The sequence below is a fragment of the Elgaria multicarinata genome, chromosome 9, assembly GCF_023053635.1.
Source record: "Elgaria multicarinata webbii isolate HBS135686 ecotype San Diego chromosome 9, rElgMul1.1.pri, whole genome shotgun sequence".
In the NCBI taxonomy this organism is placed as follows: domain Eukaryota; kingdom Metazoa; phylum Chordata; class Lepidosauria; order Squamata; family Anguidae; genus Elgaria; species Elgaria multicarinata.
In genome coordinates, this window is record NC_086179.1 from 83081259 (window position 1) to 83098646 (window position 17388).

The 17388-nt window shown below is 43.5% G+C and overlaps 1 protein-coding gene across 6 annotated transcripts in view; it reads left to right on the top strand.

Annotated features, from left to right (window-relative positions):
• CD36 (CD36 molecule (CD36 blood group)) overlaps positions 1–17388 on the top strand; it is a 94060-nt gene that overhangs the window by 25638 nt on the left and 51034 nt on the right. For 2 of the 6 annotated variants that reach the window (XM_063134214.1, XM_063134215.1), the window contains exon 2: positions 5346–5586. In XM_063134214.1, coding sequence (XP_062990284.1) covers positions 5467–5586 — 120 coding nt within the window. In that variant the 5' untranslated portion in view covers positions 5346–5466. Of the gene's footprint in view, positions 1–175; positions 319–2654; positions 2899–4781; positions 4845–5345; positions 5587–17388 lie in introns of those variants that run through there. The other 4 variants (XM_063134219.1, XM_063134213.1, XM_063134216.1 and 1 more) reach the window with 4 other exon arrangements.

A 17388-nucleotide genomic window follows, 5' to 3' on the forward strand; every position in this document is an offset into this window, starting at 1 on the left:
ATAAGAGTAGGAGTTTCCTTCTGTCTCCATGGCCCTTGCCTTACTTGGATAAGTTAAGCCCCTCCTTTCAAAAAGCTACTGTGGAGGTAGGGGAAAGGGTTTTTTTGGGGAGATATAAATAGCTATGCAATATAAGTTCACAGCATTTTCTGGCAATAAATGGAGAAGTGGAATATATAAAGCCAGTCAGACACACACCCCATGACTTAAGGATTTGCTTTGTCAGAAGAAGGATGTACATGTTCATTCCAGGGATAGCATTAGATAATTTTTATCAGTCCATCTCATTTTACAAGAAGTATAGAGCTATTGCCAGAGGTAAGGCTTTTCTAATTTTGTATTTAGACGTTGTCCACAAATATTCCATGATTGGTGGGCAGAAGCTTCTGAGATATTTGGAGTATTTAATCTATTTCTTCATTGTCTTAAGATATCTGGCTGGGCTTCCTCTGTGTGTTGCACTTCTTTTTGGATTTAGATATAAGGGGAAACAAAATTTGAAGACGTTTCTGAAAATTTCTCCTCTGGTGGTGGTGGTGGTTCTCTAAACATTCAGATATTTTGCCAAGAATTACTTGTATTTCCTCTCCTCTGATACTTTGTTCCAGTGTTTGTATAGCTTGTGTATTATGATATTTTGGCATTTGGTATCTGGAAAACTTCATAATTCATATTTTTCTGCTAAAGCATGAGATCCCCCCCCCAAAAAAAAGTCTGTGGCACTTGAATTATGAATCCAAAGCATCACCATTTCAATAGCAGGGTTGGGAACTTTTTTTTTGTTTATTTGGCAGAATTAAATTCTGAATGCTCACTTTTATGCTGGTGACATTTTAGAAGTAGCAATTACGCAGCTTTAACTCACTAATGTTTGTGTATTTACAAAATGGGGGGAAATCACCGTAAGGTACACACAGGTATCGCTTTCCTCTTTTGTTTCTCTATGATGCAATTGGGTTTCAGAGATGCAATGAAGGACCCGGTTCATGCACCTTTTTAAGTGCTACGTACAGTAAAAGAACTGGGTATTGGTAGATCCAGCTTATCACCTCTTGTCATCAGGTTGCACACTGCCAGGTTATGTTTCTATGGTACCTGTTTAAATGCAGGCTACTAAGAGTGCCTCTAGAGTGTGGTCTAAGCTGACCACATAGTTGTGTAGCTGAAACTGATTATTATTTTTTACTCTAATGTAAGTGTCTGTGACCCTAAGTTTAATCCCTTGACCCAATGGATACTTCTATTTTGTTAGCCCCCCCCCCCATGTAGGGGGTAGTGGATTTGGGAAAGCAAATGGTAGACGGAGGTTTAATCCCTCCATCCCAGAGCATGGTGGTTCTGATCCAGCTGCATGCACTTGCAATAGATTAAAAAAAGTCTCAGCTACAAGGTCCACAGTTCACGTAACATATAGATTGGTTCTGATGTAGTAGATGTCAGTGAAATTCTATCTAGGATGTCCATAGCATGACCCTAATTTGGGGAGAGATTACAGCTACCTCATGGGTAAAGCTAATGTAGCCCATGATAAATACTGCCTGAACAGGGTGGTTCTGTTTCAGATGGTCTATCTGAACTTAGTGGTGTAGCATTGTGGAAGCTTCAGGAATGTGGACCTGGTAATTCCCTGGATGGAGGAGGGGGAACCCTGTGAGTCCCATGGAAGCCGTTCGATGCTTACTCAGATGAGAAAGTTCACGTAAATGTAAATAATATACACAATAATGTAGCATACTTTTATGAAAAGTCATAGGTTGGCAAAGTGATGGCTGTAGGCATCGCTGCACCCCCAAATACCTTTCTTAGCAGCCAGTAACATGCCCTACCCCCTTCTACTTCTTTAAATTAACACATTTTCTTACCAGAAGCTGAGGTGGCTGTGCAGTAGGTTTCCATTAGCCCTGGGTTCAAAGAAGTTGTTGTTGGTGGTGGTCAGGACAGTTTCCCAAACTGCCAATGCCCATGGCCCATAAAGGTTGCTTGCCCCTTTACTAATATACTGGAAATCTATCAATCGTGGATCGTGCTCACCATGTGTAATAATCTCCCCATTGAGATCAGGTGAGTTTGGAGTACTTCCACCCTCAACATTTTTTTTTTTTAAAAAAAATCTGTTTGCCTAGGCATTTCCCTGATTGTTAGCTATCCCTGGTTATTTTATTGTTTTATTGCTGGTTTATTGTTTTATTTACTGATTTTATTGTATTTTTAATCATGGTTTTATCTTGTAAACTGCTTTGGAGTTGCTTAAAAACCAAAAAGGGGTATGGAAATTCTCTGAAATAAACAAACTTATGGAAGACTTTTTGGAGCACTTCCAAGATATGTGCTTGTATGGTTTATTTATTTATTCATTTATTTTTACCCTGAGCACTGTCAATTTTTGAATTGTTTATCTTATCTCTATGTAACAGTGATCCATTCTCACAAAATACAATCATGAAGTGTCTCCTATTGACCTTCAGCTGCAGTTATCAATAACCTTGTCGCTATCTGAAGGGATACATTGAACTCTTGTGTTCAAAGGGCTACCGTAGATTGCACAACTTGAGAATAAGTCTAGACTGTCTCTGTTTTTACAGTTACAAAAGTTAGGGACTGTTGATAGCTGGCAGAAATTGCTGTGACATGTCACAAGAGCTCAACAATAAAGTGGACTCTGTCCTGTATTGCATTAACAATACAGTAGCTAAAAAGTTCTTGTTCTCTTGAGACGGTGTTCCAGAAATGGCAAGCTTATTTTACAGTGGAATCTAAGAAGAAGGGACTCAGTTTTACCGGCCTTCGGTTAGGGTGTTTTGGCTTACATCTTGGAAGAAGACTGCTAAAACTGGAAGGATCTTTTTGCATATAGCAACAGGATTTTGAATGCTGCTCTAGGAAACAAAAGCTGCTTTGGTGAGAAGATCGGGTCTAGCAGACAATCTGTCTTTAGGAAAGATGCATGGAGTTCTCCATTGGCAAGCTGGAGAGGAGTAGTAGTAGTATTTGTTGTTCTTCTGCTTCTGCTTCCTTCTGCTTCCTCCTCCTCCTCCTCCTCCTCCTCCTTCTTCTTCTTCTTCTTGTCTTGAAGTGCATTCAAGCTGCTATTAAAGGAACAGTCTGAGAGGCTGACTCGATTTGGAAGGACATTAAAGCTAGCTATGTCTCTCTTTCCTCTCCTATTTTTATTTATTTATTTATTACATTTCTATACCTCCCAATAGCTGAAGCTCTTTTTTACCTAAGAGTAGGGACCCTAATGTGGGGATAGAGGGGCTTTAAACATTTTCGCTCACTATGAGCCTAATCGGGATTGAGAGGCCCATGCCTTGAATCTCTATTATGAAAAAGCAATGCATAAAGCAAGCAGATCTCTATTTTGCCATAGAAATTGCAGACATGCATGGTGTGTGAGTGTGTGTGTGTGTGTGTGTGTGTGTGTGAGAGAGAGAGAGAGAGAGAGAGAGAGAGAGAGAGAGAGAGAGAGATCTGGAATGCAATCTGAGGATTTTCAGCCTCATGGGTCAAAAATAAATTGGCTTGCCTTGGGTCCTATGCATCTTGATGGGGGGGCAGGTGCAATTTGCTGCTTCACCTCAGGCAGCAAAATGTCCTGGGGTGGCCATGTTCTGGAGTTTGGCCCATTAGAATTAGTATCTTGGCCCATATGCTAGCACAGCCTTCTCCAACAGGCCACTCTCCAGAAACATTGGGGCGTAATTCTTTTCATGCCCAGCCAACAGGGCCCTCCTGAATGGGGATTGTGGGAGTTGTAGTTTAGCACATCTGGAGAAGAGCGTACTAGCAGACAGGAATGTGAACCAAGCAATGGCTCTCTTCCATAATGAATGTGCAGGCATGTGTTTTTGAGGTCAAAATTGTGCTTGAGCTGATTTTGCTATGTTAAAAGTCACTATTCTCCATGTTAATTAGAGCATGCTGCCTAGATTCACTTTGTGCATACCACACCTCTGCTTAAAGTGTCCCCTTAGACCCATATTCATCATTATTTGTGTATATGTGCAAGTGATGTGAACAAGGACATGTGGCAACAATGTATTCTGGGACACTGAGGGTGCCTTCCTGTTGATGGCACCCTCAAAGATTGAAAGCCCCCAAACTTGGAGGCTTCCAATCATCCAGCACAGGGCTGGAGGAGGGGCACAGGTGATTTTTGCCTCCCCACCCTGCATATTGTGCTAGACGACCCTTTTACCCTGTCTAGTGATGTTCCTTCAGAGGTTGGTAGAAGGAGGCTGGAAGAGGCTCAGGATAACTCATATTCTGGCCTCTCTAGTCTCCTCCCTTCCCCACCCACTGGAGTGCCCCCCTTCCCCCCTCTCCAAGGTCACATTTCTGATCTAGAGGGCAGCCTACATGGTTCTTTCCATGTTGGGTGTGACGGGGTGGATATCCAGCTCCCTCTTCTGCAGTCAGAGTGTTGACTCCGACCTCGGAGCAGGGAATCCTCAATATCCTGTATGCCCCCTCAGACAATGTCTAGGGGCTATAGGATTGAGCCCTTATAGTTGATCGTCTTTTCATTATATCCCTATTGAGGTTAAACTGGTATCCTAGGAACTCAGGCCTTGCAATTGGCCAGTACCAAAGATCCAGCCAGTAATAGCCAATTTGTGCATGCATATTTGGCCCCTGCTGAAGAGCGCAGCAGCAGCTGATGGGTTGCCTGTGCAAATAGGCCATAGTAGGTCAAAATTGCACAGGTGAGACTTTGATCCATTCCTTTAAGCAGAGTGCTGTTCGGTGAACAAGGTCTAGGGCTGCTCTGGCCGTGAACCAAGTCTTGAGTGACGGAGTGAGGTGGTGCATCTGCATGTGTGAACCTCTCCCCCCACCCCAAGGTTAACATTTTCTCTTTGACGCTTCTTGATCCAAACTTGAACTGGACTCCCATGTGACGAGGGAGATGGCTCCGTCCTAAAGAGTCAACAATCAGCCTTTGCTTTCTCAAAGTGCTACGTCTGACTCATGCTACACAGAAGCATTTACTTCAGTATGATGGGATGCAAATATCCTATTCCTTGCAACTTAACCAGACTTCAATTTTAAGATGCTGTGGTTGTTATTTTAATATTATATTGGTTTAATATGCTCTTTTAATTAATTTTATATATTATATTGTGTTTGGTGTTGTTCCCCGCCTCAATCCAGAGGGAGAGGTGGGTAATAAATGAATACATATATTGTTGTTGTTGTTGTTATGTGTGTGTGTGTGTGCTTAATCTAATCTCTACTTTGGCCAAAATAAAAATAAAATAGAACATGCAAGTTTCTATTAGCTTTGACTGATTTTCTGTGCTCACGCTGTACTTTGAACTTTGTTCTCTTTTGAAAATGTTTAGGTCACCGCTGTATTAGAGGCTCCAGCTGGTGAAAGTGGTGTGTGGAAAAAGCAATAGAGAGGTCCCAGAGGTGGAAGAAACTGCAAACCTTCCTTGGCCTGCACCTTTCTAAAGCGGAAGAATGGCCTGTAACCTAAACTGTTGCCTGCTAGCTGGTGCAATCATTGGCGCACTGCTGGCCATCTTCGGAGGTGTCCTGATACCAGTTGGAAACTATTTTATTGAGAAGACAGTAAAAAAGGTAACTGACCTCTATTAATCCAGTGCCTTTAGATATTGTAATAACCAACCTGGTCTCTTAAGGCATAATCCTATGCATGTTTAGGCAGGGAACAGCCCTGTAACTCCTAGCGTTCCCCAGTGAGCATGGCTAGCGATGTTGTAGGGCTGCGCTGGGAATTGTAGGACTTTTTTCCCATCTAAACATGCATAGGATTGTGCACTTGACGTGATTAATGATGTGACCCAAAAATATATTTAACCCTCTTATGACTGTAAAAAGAAAACCCACTTAACTAATGGGAGACGAAGCTCAAACAGATCTCAATGTAGGCATAATTGTTTGCTTGAAGAATGTATACATTGATTAAATTTATTTATTTTATTTATTGTATTTATATGTAAGCACCTTGAAAACAGTGATTAGGGCTGTGCATGGACCCCCTGATCCACTTCGTGGCCCGATCCGGAAATAGGGAAATTCTGGATCGGGCCCGATCCTCTTTGGGCTGATCCACCCGTCCCCCGCTCCGCGGAGTGAGATCCGGCTCTGCCGCCATCACCATCGCCAGATAAGCCAACCACTCCACCCCCTTACCTGTGTCTGTCATCATGGGCTTCAATGGAGGCCAGAAGAGGCCTCAACCTTCACTTCCGGCTTCAACTGGAATGCTCTTGAAGGACCACGACAGACGCAGGTAAGCCTCCCTCTTCCCTTCTCCCTTACCTGGCTCTGCCATGGCCATCATTGCATTGATGGCGGCGCCAGGCAGGCCAACACCCCCCTTACCTGAGTCCATCGCGGTCCATCGCGGGCTTCAATTGAGGCCCCAGCTTGAAGCCGGAAGAGGCCTCGGCCTTCCCTTCCGGCTTCAGCCGGGGCCTCAATTGAAGCCCGCAACGGACCACGATGGACCAGGTATGCCTCCCTTCTCCCACCCCAACTTACCTGCGTCTGGAGCTCTGGATTGAGGCAATCCTCTTCACCTCGATCCACAGCCCCCCAACTCTCTTCGCCTCCGCCTTTTCCAGAGGCGAATCAGGCTGCCTCACTATTGCTTCTCTGACCCGAAGAGAAGCGGAGCACAGCTCTAGCAGTGATTACTAGAAGCCAACATGGATTTGTCAGGAACAAATCCTGTCAGACTAATTTGATCTCATTTTTTGATCGGGTAACCTCCGTTGTGGACTGTGGGAATGCTGTGGACATCATATATCTTGACTTCAGCAAAGCTTTTGACAAAGTGCCCCAAGATATTCTGATTAACAAACTAGCTAAAAGTGGGCTAGATGGAACAACAGTTAGGTGGATTCACAGTTGGCTACAGAATCGGACTCAAAGAGTGCTTATCAACAGAACCTTCTCAAATGGGGGGAGGTAACAAGTGGGGTACCGCAGGGCTCAGTCCTGGGCCCAGTGCTCTTCAACACTTTTATTAATAATTTGGATGAGGAGGTACAGGGAACGCTTATCAAATTTGCAAATGACACAAAATTGGGTGAGATAGCTAACACCCCCGGGAAGACAGAAACAAACTTCAAAGTGATCTTGATAACCTGGAATGCTGGGCTGAAAACAACAGAATGAAATTTAATAGGGATAAATGCCAAGTTCTACATCTAGGAAATAGAAACCAAAGGCACAGTTACAAGATGGGGGATACTTGGATCAGCAATACTAAAAACAAGAAGGATCTTGGAATTGTTGTAGATCATAAGCTGAATATGAGCCAACAGTGTGATATGGCAGCAAAAAAGGCAAATACTATTTTGGGCTGCATTAATAGAAGTATAGCTTCCAAATCATGTGAGGTACTGGTTCCTCTGTATTCGGCCCTGGTTAGGCCTCATTTAGAGTATTGCGTCCAGTTCTGGGCCCCACAATTCAAGAAGCATGCAGACAAGCTGGAGCGTGTTCAGAGGAGGGCAACCAGGATGATCAGGGGTCTGGAAACAAAGCCCTACGAAGAGAGACTGAAACAGCTGGGCATGTTTAGCCTGGAGGAGATAAGATTGAGGGGAGACATGATAGTGCTCTTCAAATACTTAAAAGGTTGTCACACAGAGGAGGGCCAGGATCTCTTCTTGATCATCCCAGAGTGCAGGACATGGAGTAATGAGCTGAAGTTACAGGGAGCCAGATTCCAGCTGGACATCAGGAATAACTTTCTGACTGTTAGAGCAGTACGACAATGGAACCAGTTACCTAGGGATGTTGTGGGCTCTCCCACACTAGAGGCATTCAAGAGGCTGCTGGACAACCATCTGTCAGGTATGCTTTAGGGTGGATTCCTGCATTGAGCAGGGGTTGGACTCGATGGCCTTATAGGTCTCTTCCAACTCTACTATTCTATGATTCTATATACCGCCCCATAGCCAAAGCTCTCTGGGCGGTTTACAAAAGTTAAAAACTGAACATTAAAAACAAAAAAACAAAATTTTAAACCATCAGAAGCATAAAAACAACAATATCCTTTTAAAACAACTATAAACAACTATTTAGATTAAACTTAATCTTAGAAATGCATGCAATTGTATTAACGCTAGGGATTAGGGCAGAATGACAGTTATACAGGGATGGTATTGCAAACGGGATTCTTTAGGAGCAGTTCAATACAAGTTTCCTGTAGGGTGGGTCAGATTCCTGATCTATGAATACAATAACTACACACACACACACACACACACACATACACGATTTAAAGTCTGCACATGAATGTAGTGAGAGATCTGAGGCAGTGAATGGCTATTTCTATTTTATCTCAATTTTTGTATGATGTAAAGCAGCTTTTGCATTGATGAATCAGGAAATTCACTGCACTGGGATTAATTAGATCCCATTCCAGCAGTTTGTTTATTTCCCTTTATTTGGCTGTGCAACTGACCTCAGAGCGCCTATAATAATAATAATAATAATAATAATAATAATAATAATAATAATAATAATAATAAGGAAAGCTGAAATACCAGAGACCAATACATCCCTTCACTGTAGGAAAATCTGTGAATGACTAACTGAGGGCTTTGCTAGACCTGCCGGGATAAGCCAGCAGGGAGGGGGGGCGACGGCTCGCTGATGTTAGTGCGCGCTGCCTGGGCTTCCAGACGCGGGACGTGCAGGGACGTCAGGATCCCTGCAGCATCCGCCATTTTTTTTTAAGTTTAAAGGGGCCACGTGCGGCCCGAAGACTGCGGAGAAGGTAAGTTCGCTTATGGCGCGTTAGAGGAGGCCTCAGTGCGGCCTGGGCCTGGATTCCCCTGTGCGTAATCTGGACGCACAGCAGGGAAACCGGGTCTCAAAGTGCGCTAAGGCCTCGTCTAGGAATGTCCTGGGTGTGTGTATACCCTTTGGGGCATTAGATATAATCCCTGAAGCACAGGAAGGTGAAAAAACCCCTCAAGAATATTAGCACATAGTATTAGTATTATTCCCATGGTTATGGGGCATTAGATTATATCTAATGCCCCAAGGGGTATACACACAGTCAGTTCTATATAACACTTCTGATTCACCAAAAAGAAAAGGAAGTGAGAGGTAATTAATGTATTGGAATTGATATTTTTCGTTGACATGCACATGTGAATCTTGACAGTTCCTGATCATGTTCAAAAACTCAGGTATAGTGATGAATGGTAGTCAACTCAAACTGGCCGCCACCATTCACTTGTGTCTTTTATTTATTACTAGTGAACAAAACCAGTTTTGCATGGCTCGGAATAGCTTTCAAACAAAGTTACATAATTGGCAGAGTTGGACTTATGCCCATTCCCTCAGAGTGAAGCCATGGCTGCTGGTTCCCCTAGCCATGGCCCTTGCCCTAGGGCAGTCCTATTATCCCCTGAGGTATTGGCCTGTCCATTCCATGCCCCACAGCAAGAGGGAGGGGCAGCCATATTCTATCCCTCTGATTACTCCCCCTGGCTTCAAACGGCTTCAACTGCAAAGCCATGCGCTGCTGAGGGAAATCTGCCACGTAGTGACTGAAGATGATATTGCAGACTTCAAACACATAGACACATTTAATTAAACTTAATCATTACATTTTAAAAACCATATAAACCTGAGGTGCAGAATCCTAGAGCCCCTTTAGTATGTGTGACAAGTTTCAGTGTCTAGTTTTCATGGCCTCGGAACTATGGTGCTGACAGATGGGTGGATGGACACATCATCATCATTATTATTATTATTATTATTATTATTATTATTATTGATGTATTGAAAGCATTTTACCTCACACCGTAGCCAAAAATGGTTCTCAGAGCAGCTTATAAAGCTCAGGCAGTTCCTGCTTTCAGGCTTACAATCTCAAAAACAACATGACCCACAAGAAAAACGGGATGGAGAGAGAGAAGGGAAAAAAGCTACCTCAGGCACCAGTTCTTGAAGTTGGTTCTTATAACAACCAGCTAGAATAGAAACCCTTCAGGTAGTCTGATGGAGTTTCTGCTTCTAGGTGACAGCTGAGGGAGGGTGAAAGGCAGCTGGCTTCTCAGCAGAGCTGATGGAATCGATCTCTCCCTCTGCACTGTGGACTGATCCATGGTCATTCATCCAATTATCTGAGATTGTTGGTGTCAGGTGTAGGTACAAGGCCGCCCTTGTACCTAGTGGTTGGATTTATTAGGAAATGGTTTGAGAATGTCAAATATTCTTTGCAAGCTTATCTTTGTAAGACGTTCCCATGGGTGTAGCTGGTTCACTCTTTTGTCTCGGCTTTGACGCTGCTGGTTCTCTGGAAATTTCATAGTCTTTTAGAAAAGGTGGGGTCCGCTCTTCAAAGTGAGTTGTAACATCTAGCTCTCTTGGCACGTAGGCATAGTTTACAGGTCAGAGGACCTGTCTGTCAAGTAGCTTTGAATAAGCATTAAATGCTGGTGCATAGCTGACAAAGCTTTGCTGGGTTTCATCTCTCAATGCAATGCCTGACCTCTCTCTTGCTTTTAGATTCTGTCTCCACTTGGGACATTGAAAGCACTCTGCACATAGACGCTTTGCTATTTGTAAGAACTATGCCATGAGAAGTAATGAAACTCTTCATAGACTTAGACTTGTATATGCTGTGGATTCTGTGTTTGTGCCCAGACTCAGGTGGCTGAGAGTTCCTGGTCCTTAGCAGAAGGATGGACTCCTGGGCCTGAGGCTTAACTTTTCCTGAAGTCATAGTAACAGGGTCAGCTCAGTAGTAGTAGGCTGAGATTGACAGAGCAACCTTTCTAGGACTTTGTTTTAGGAGATTAGCCATGTCCCTTTGAGGTGCCAGCATATGCAGTGTCTGGAGAAGCTCAAATCTGTTATTGACATACCCTATTCACCCCCTCCCATCTCAGAGTGTTTGCTTTAAGGATCGTTTCAGAAAAAAGAGCCTAAAGATTTCTAACCTTCGTTCAGCTTTAAGTGTGTTTTGGAGACTCTGTAACCATTAAGCTTGTCTGCCGTGTGATTTCCTTAAAAAAGAAGACTCACTGATATGACTGTTTCATGTCAGCTTGCCAGCACGTGTGAATGCCAGAAGGAACAGGCATGAACACAACAGTTGGTATTCATGGCTGAATTTCAATGTTCACCACACTTTTGATGTTAGTTGTATGCACTGTACCAGCTTTGGCTACTGAAATGTAGATTCCAACAATGAGTTACAGAGAACTCACTTTGAAAATATTTTTTTTTTCCAGGTAAGAATATGTGAATTTAAATCATTGAGAATACAACTGCATGTTTTGAACACTTAATGTTTAGTATCAATATTAGCAGCAGCCATATGCTTTCTTGGTCATTTCTTTACAATAACCTAGTGAGCGATTTTACCTCAGCAGAAGGTGCTGAAAGAATCATAGCTTTGAACTTGGAATTTCCGGTTTTCACACTCTTCTCTCTATTGCAACACCTAGTGAAGCAATCTCTTTGTTTTGAGGGGCGGGGCGCGTGTGTGCATGTGCGATTCTCATTTATAGGCTCTGAAAGCGATATTTGAAAAGTGGCTTGCTTAAAATTTTTCTGACCAAAGCAAATCTTCTTCTTAAGGTGCCTTGACTTATCAGAGGTTAGCAATCATTACAGCTATTTTTGTTATTCATGCCTCTGCTCTAAATAATTGTATTGAAGTACAGCTATACCGTTCCTTCAAGTTCTTTAGCCATGATGTTTGTCTTCTTCTTACTGATCTTTTCCTTTCAATTGTCCCTTGTATCATAAGTAGGAATATGGTGTATTTTTTCTCCTCAAATAATATGACCAAGATACTGTAATTTCCTTCTTTTGGTAGTATTAAGTTCCCGATTACATAGCAAATGTTTCATTCTGACAAACCCTGTTCTTGCAGTCTTAATTCTCATGTTCATCTCTTGAGTTTGTTCATTACCTTCATTGAGCCAAGTTCCTAGGTATTTATATTTTCTGACACACTTGCTCGACATATGGTTTATTGTAACGCTAGATACAGTCAAAAAAGTTTTAATCTGTATCTAGCATCACAATAAACAAAGCAAGCCACCCTGTGAATATTTTGAGGGTGGGTCATAACTCCCTCAAATATATATATATATATAATTAAAACACCAAATCTGATCCACCTGGGCTCCCATTCCAGATCACCAGGATTCCCCAGATGGCCATGCCTCTTCCCTGGCTCTTTTTCGCAATTGCCAGTCACTGAGTATCCTCTTTCTAAAAGGTCAAAATGTCTCCCCTGAGGCTTAATTATTCGTGCTGTGCTGAAAAATTCTCTCACACTTTTTTCAACCATTCTTGTTCCATTTTAAGAGCAAAAAAATAAATAAAATGCTTTTGTAAAGAAATTCAAGGGTGAAGAACATTTTCATGACTTGGGTTTGGTTTTTTGTACTTACCTTACACAGGAGGTAGCCAAGGGGTAAGCTCAAGTGTCCTGTTTTTCATTGTACAAGCGTCTCTCCAGCAGCCTGTTGCGTCCTTGGCTTCCCACAGTTCAATTAAAGCCTAGGGAAAGACATCATGAGGTAATTCCGATCATGTAGCTGCTTTTTTGGATGAAATGCAGGCAGCCTGGGAGGCTGGCTGAGCAAAGGGGAAATGTGCAGTAGAAAGAAAACAATACCCAGCATCCTTGCAATGGTTAGGTGAGCTCAAACATGAATTAAAAAGCATTCTGAGAATGAGACAGAATAATGGAAGCCTCTTCCATGAGGGAAGAAAACTTTCAGAAATGGGAGGCCAGGCTGGCAACAAAACGGTGGCTGTTGCTACTTGCAGAGGAGACACACACTGCTGCCTGCCTGCCTTCCCCCCGGGGTGCTGCTGTGGTGGGGCATCTACCGGGACTGACTCCCCCATACTAGATCTATGGCATATCTCTGCCTGGCTGTCTGCCCACCTGTCCTCCTCCTCTGTGACCGCCTCGCAGGGATGGTTTGCAATGTGTTACTGCTGGCTTAGAAAGAAACAAGCCATCCTTTGCTCACTCCTTGCGCCCGCCTCGCAGGGTTGGTTTGCAATGCGTTACTGCTGGCTTAGAAAGAAACAAGCCATCCTTTGCTCACTCCTTGCACCCGACTCGCAGGGTTGGTTTGCAATGCGTTACTGCTGGCTTAGAAAGAAACAAGCCATCCTTGCCGCACTACCTTGCGCCCCCAGAAATGTCTGCTGCCTGCCTGCCTTCCCTCCCTCCTCCCCTGCCTGCCTCGCAGGGATGGTTTGTGTGTGTCTTGCTTTGACTCAGGGGATAAGTCCTTCCTGCACTCACTTAGACTTTTTGAAGTTCCAAATCAATTTTTTCAAGTGTGGAAGAAGATTCATATAGGTTTATCTTCTCCCCAATTCATGGCATGTCGGGATTTCCTTTGAAATGGCCCCATTGAGCTGTCTGCAGCTTTAAATCCCTGAGATACTGGGGTGTCCGGTTTTCAAAAATTCCCCCAAAATCAGGGGAGGATTGGATTAGCTTGAGTCTTGGCATGCATGTGTATACATGGATAATCTATCAGGGTGCCGAGTTTGAGGTTTCTAACATGAAAATTGACATAGTTCTAGCATGGGACTTGATTTGGGGTGAGTTAAAAGGTTAAAGCCCTGCCAAAAATCAGGGGATGATGGGATTTGCTTGAAACTTGCCATGAATGTGGATCTAGATGGCACCTGTGAGGGTGCCTGTGTCAAATTTTTTTATCTGTCAAAATGTCAGAGCAAATCCCATGTCTGAAAATGGGGTGTCCGATTTTCAAAAATTCCCCCAAAATCAGGGGAGGCTTGGATTTGCTTGAGGCTTGGCATGCATGTGTATACATCCATGAGGTGTCATGGTGCCTAATATGAGGTTTCTGACATGAAAATTGACGGAGATATGGAAAGGGGTGTGAATTGGGGTTACGGGTGATGCGTTAGAGGTTAAAGCCCCTCCAAAAATCAGGGGATGATGGGATTTGCTTGAAACTTGCAATAAATGTGGATCTAGATGGCATCTGCGAGGGTGCATGCTTCCAAGTTTTTATCTGTCAAAATGTCAGAGTAAATCCCATGTCTGAAAATGGGGTGTCCGATTTTCAAAAATTCCGCGAAAATCAGGGATACTTGGATTTGCTTGAGTCTTGGCATGCATGTGTATACATGGATAAGCTATCATGGTGCCGAGTTTGAGTTTTCTAACTTTAACAGAAAAAAAGTTGTAGGGTTTTTTGGATTTCAATGCAAGCCTATGGGGGGGGGGAAGCGGATCCGGAGCTTCGCAGCGAAGCGGAGCAGACTATAGGCAGAATGGAGCGGACCCGATCCGGAAGTTGCAGATCTGGAAGAGAAGTGGATCGGGGGGTCCGTGCACACCCCTACCTTTATGTATGCATTAATGTTCTCCCCATCCTAAGTGATACCTGCAGAGCAATGGTGGAGGGGAAAGGGGGAGAGAAGGCCCCATAGTTCAGGTGTACCTCCTTGCAAGATGGCCATGGGTACCCAAAAGTGGAGTATTGACTGACCTCTTGCCCATTTCCAGGCCTTAATAGCTTTCTCTTTTCTATCTCTGCCCCAGGTCTGTGTGGTCTGCTCTCTTTGGACTGAATCTGCTCATTCTCTTTCTCTCTCCTCCTTGCTGTTCAGTTCTTTGGCAACCTGGAATGCTCCTCCTTTCAGTGTTGCCCACATTTCTTTAGCAGTTGCTTCTTCAGCAGTATCCTCCCTTACTTCTCCTTTCTGCATGCTGGATGCTTCTCCTTTGTCCTGGACTTGAACATCTGGGTGCAGTTTCCACCCAAGTGGCTGCCACTACTGCCTCCTTCATTGACATCTTGGGGAGGATGCTGAGCAAAATCCATGGACACCTCGTTGCCATGCGTGTTACGTCCAACCACACTTAAGATGATTACGACAGAAAGCTTTAAATGGGACGTTTTACTTAACAATATCAGGCATTTTCTTGTTACAACTAAAGTAGGCAAAGTAAGCAGGCAGAAGTGAAACCCAAACTAGCACAGAGTAGGCTACAAATGAAGAGGGAGATGAAACACGTGCATCTGAAGTCCTTCTTCCTACATGCATTAACTGTTTAGTGGCTTCTCAACCAATTATTCCGGCCACTGCTTATTCCAAAAACCTTTGTAGGCTCAAGAGCTGCCATTCAAGAGTCAACGAGACACATGTATTTCCTGCTCTACTACTACAAAGCCTGGGGTTGTCCACTTAGGACTGGGATGAGGAGGGACAATTTGTAGGCCAAAACATATGGAAGACCACTGCTCCCAGGATTCCTCACTATTGGCTCTGCTGGCTAGGGTAGCTGGGAGTTGTAGGCCAAAACTTCTGAATGACCACTGTTGCCTCTCACTGATTTAGAATTTGTATCATGGACAGATCAAGACATTCTGCACATCTATTCTGCAACTGGATATGGGGTTCTAGTACAGTATAAAATGTGAGGTTCTGTTGTGGCAAATGGGGTTGGTACAACCAAATTGCCATGAGCAGAAAGCCTTAGAGGGGGCCACAATAAGTAGAAAAAGCTGCCCTTTTCATCAAAATGAAGAAATCCATGGGGAGCAGTCTCAGCGGTAGGCTCAGCCCAAATCCCCATGCTGTTTGACCGACTCAACGGATCCTGCACATGCATTAAAACGTATGTGTGCAGCCTCCATAAATGCAGCTAGAATCCTTGCAAAATAAATAATATCAGGGAGCCCAATCACATGGATAAGATGATTGTATAAACTGAGTCTGTTTACACAATCTATGAACACATGTAGGTCATGGGTGGGGCCTCTGCTTGCAACGCTGCTTCCCTTTCTCCAGGCATACTCTCTCTAAATGGGAGAGGCTAGTGCCCAGTAGTTGATCAGCTCCCAATCCCTCATCTTCGCCCGCTGATCTGGAAAAAAAGAGAGAGTAATCTGAGTGCTAGAGGATTAGGCACGTAGCAAAGTGCCTTACAATGAGTCAGTCCATTGGTCCATCTAGCCCAATATCGTTGACACTGACTGGAAACAAGGGTTTCAGGCAGGAATATTTCCAGCCATACCTGGAAATGCTGGGGGTTGAATCCAGGACCTTTTGCATGCTAAGCAGATGTTTTACCACTGAGCTATGGTCCCTCCCAAGAATGAAAGGGCAATTCCAATTTTGAGAACATGTCCTGATATTATATAATGCAGTAGCCAGAGTTTCAAAGTTGTGTAATTAAAAGAGAACGTGTCCTGATATTATATCACGCAGTAGTCAGAGTTTCAAAATTGTGTAATTAAAAGAAAATATTTTTGAAGGTGGGTCAAATTCCTTAGCTTTTTAAATATTTCCTGTGGCCCACATGATGAGTACTCTTTCAAAGTTCGGGTGTGTGGTTTTCAGCTCAAAAGTGAATTGCTGCAGTGTACAGATCTTCGCTGATTATTTGACTTTTTTGAGCAGTCTCTTGGAAAGTGCTTTTGATGTGTTGCCAAATACTGCTGATTAAATTGTGTTTTACAAGGAGTGTCTTGAATCCTTTGCAAGTACACTGATAGTTTGATTGAAGGCCTCTCTTTTCAATATTTGTAGGATACGGTATACAAAAACTGAGCTATGGTTTTGCTCCTTCAATGGGTCCGAGAGGGGGACAATCCCCCCCACAAGAACCCCTTTCCCCCAGGGGCTGCACCTCTCCCTGCTTATGCCCAAATTGCTGCCAGTTTTCCTGCTGAAATTCAGTGGTGCAGCAGCAAAAAAAAGCTGTGATTTCCCTTTAAAACGGCATATGGTGTGCACGTCTTGTTGGGATGTAGAATCACGCTCCTGGAAGCCTTCCCAAAGAATGATTCCTCTTGCCAACAACTTGCAAGCTCCTTGCATGCTTTGGCCTAAAGGGAAATTGTGGTTTATTTTGTTTGTTTTGCCACCGTGACAACATTGGCAGGGGGAGAGAAGGAGAGCAGCACAAAAATGGCTGGCAGAAGGGGGGGGGGCATGTTGCCTACCCTGATGTATCCAATGGAAGCTGTGGTCTATCCAGCATGGGTGGGCGTGGGAAGGAGGCCAGAGTTTGGAGGGGGTTGATTGATTTGTTTACAGTATTTTTAAACTGCTCAATAACAAGGGTCCTATGGGTAATACATTAAAAACATAAAATGCAAACATTAAAACAAGGAAGGGGGCTAACAGCACAGATTATTTTTTAAAAAACACCCAGCAGCAATGAATTTTGTCACATAAAACCAAATTAAAACCAGTAGCAGAACAGAGTACTAAAAGTACTTTTTAAAAAGTTCTTAAAATGCTTGGGAGGATAAAAAAAAAATCTTCACCTTTCCCTTTAGGGTTAGGACCAACCGTATCACGGCCCCATAACTTAACTGCTGTTACTTCGGTTTTCTCTTGAGGACCTCCTATTCTGCC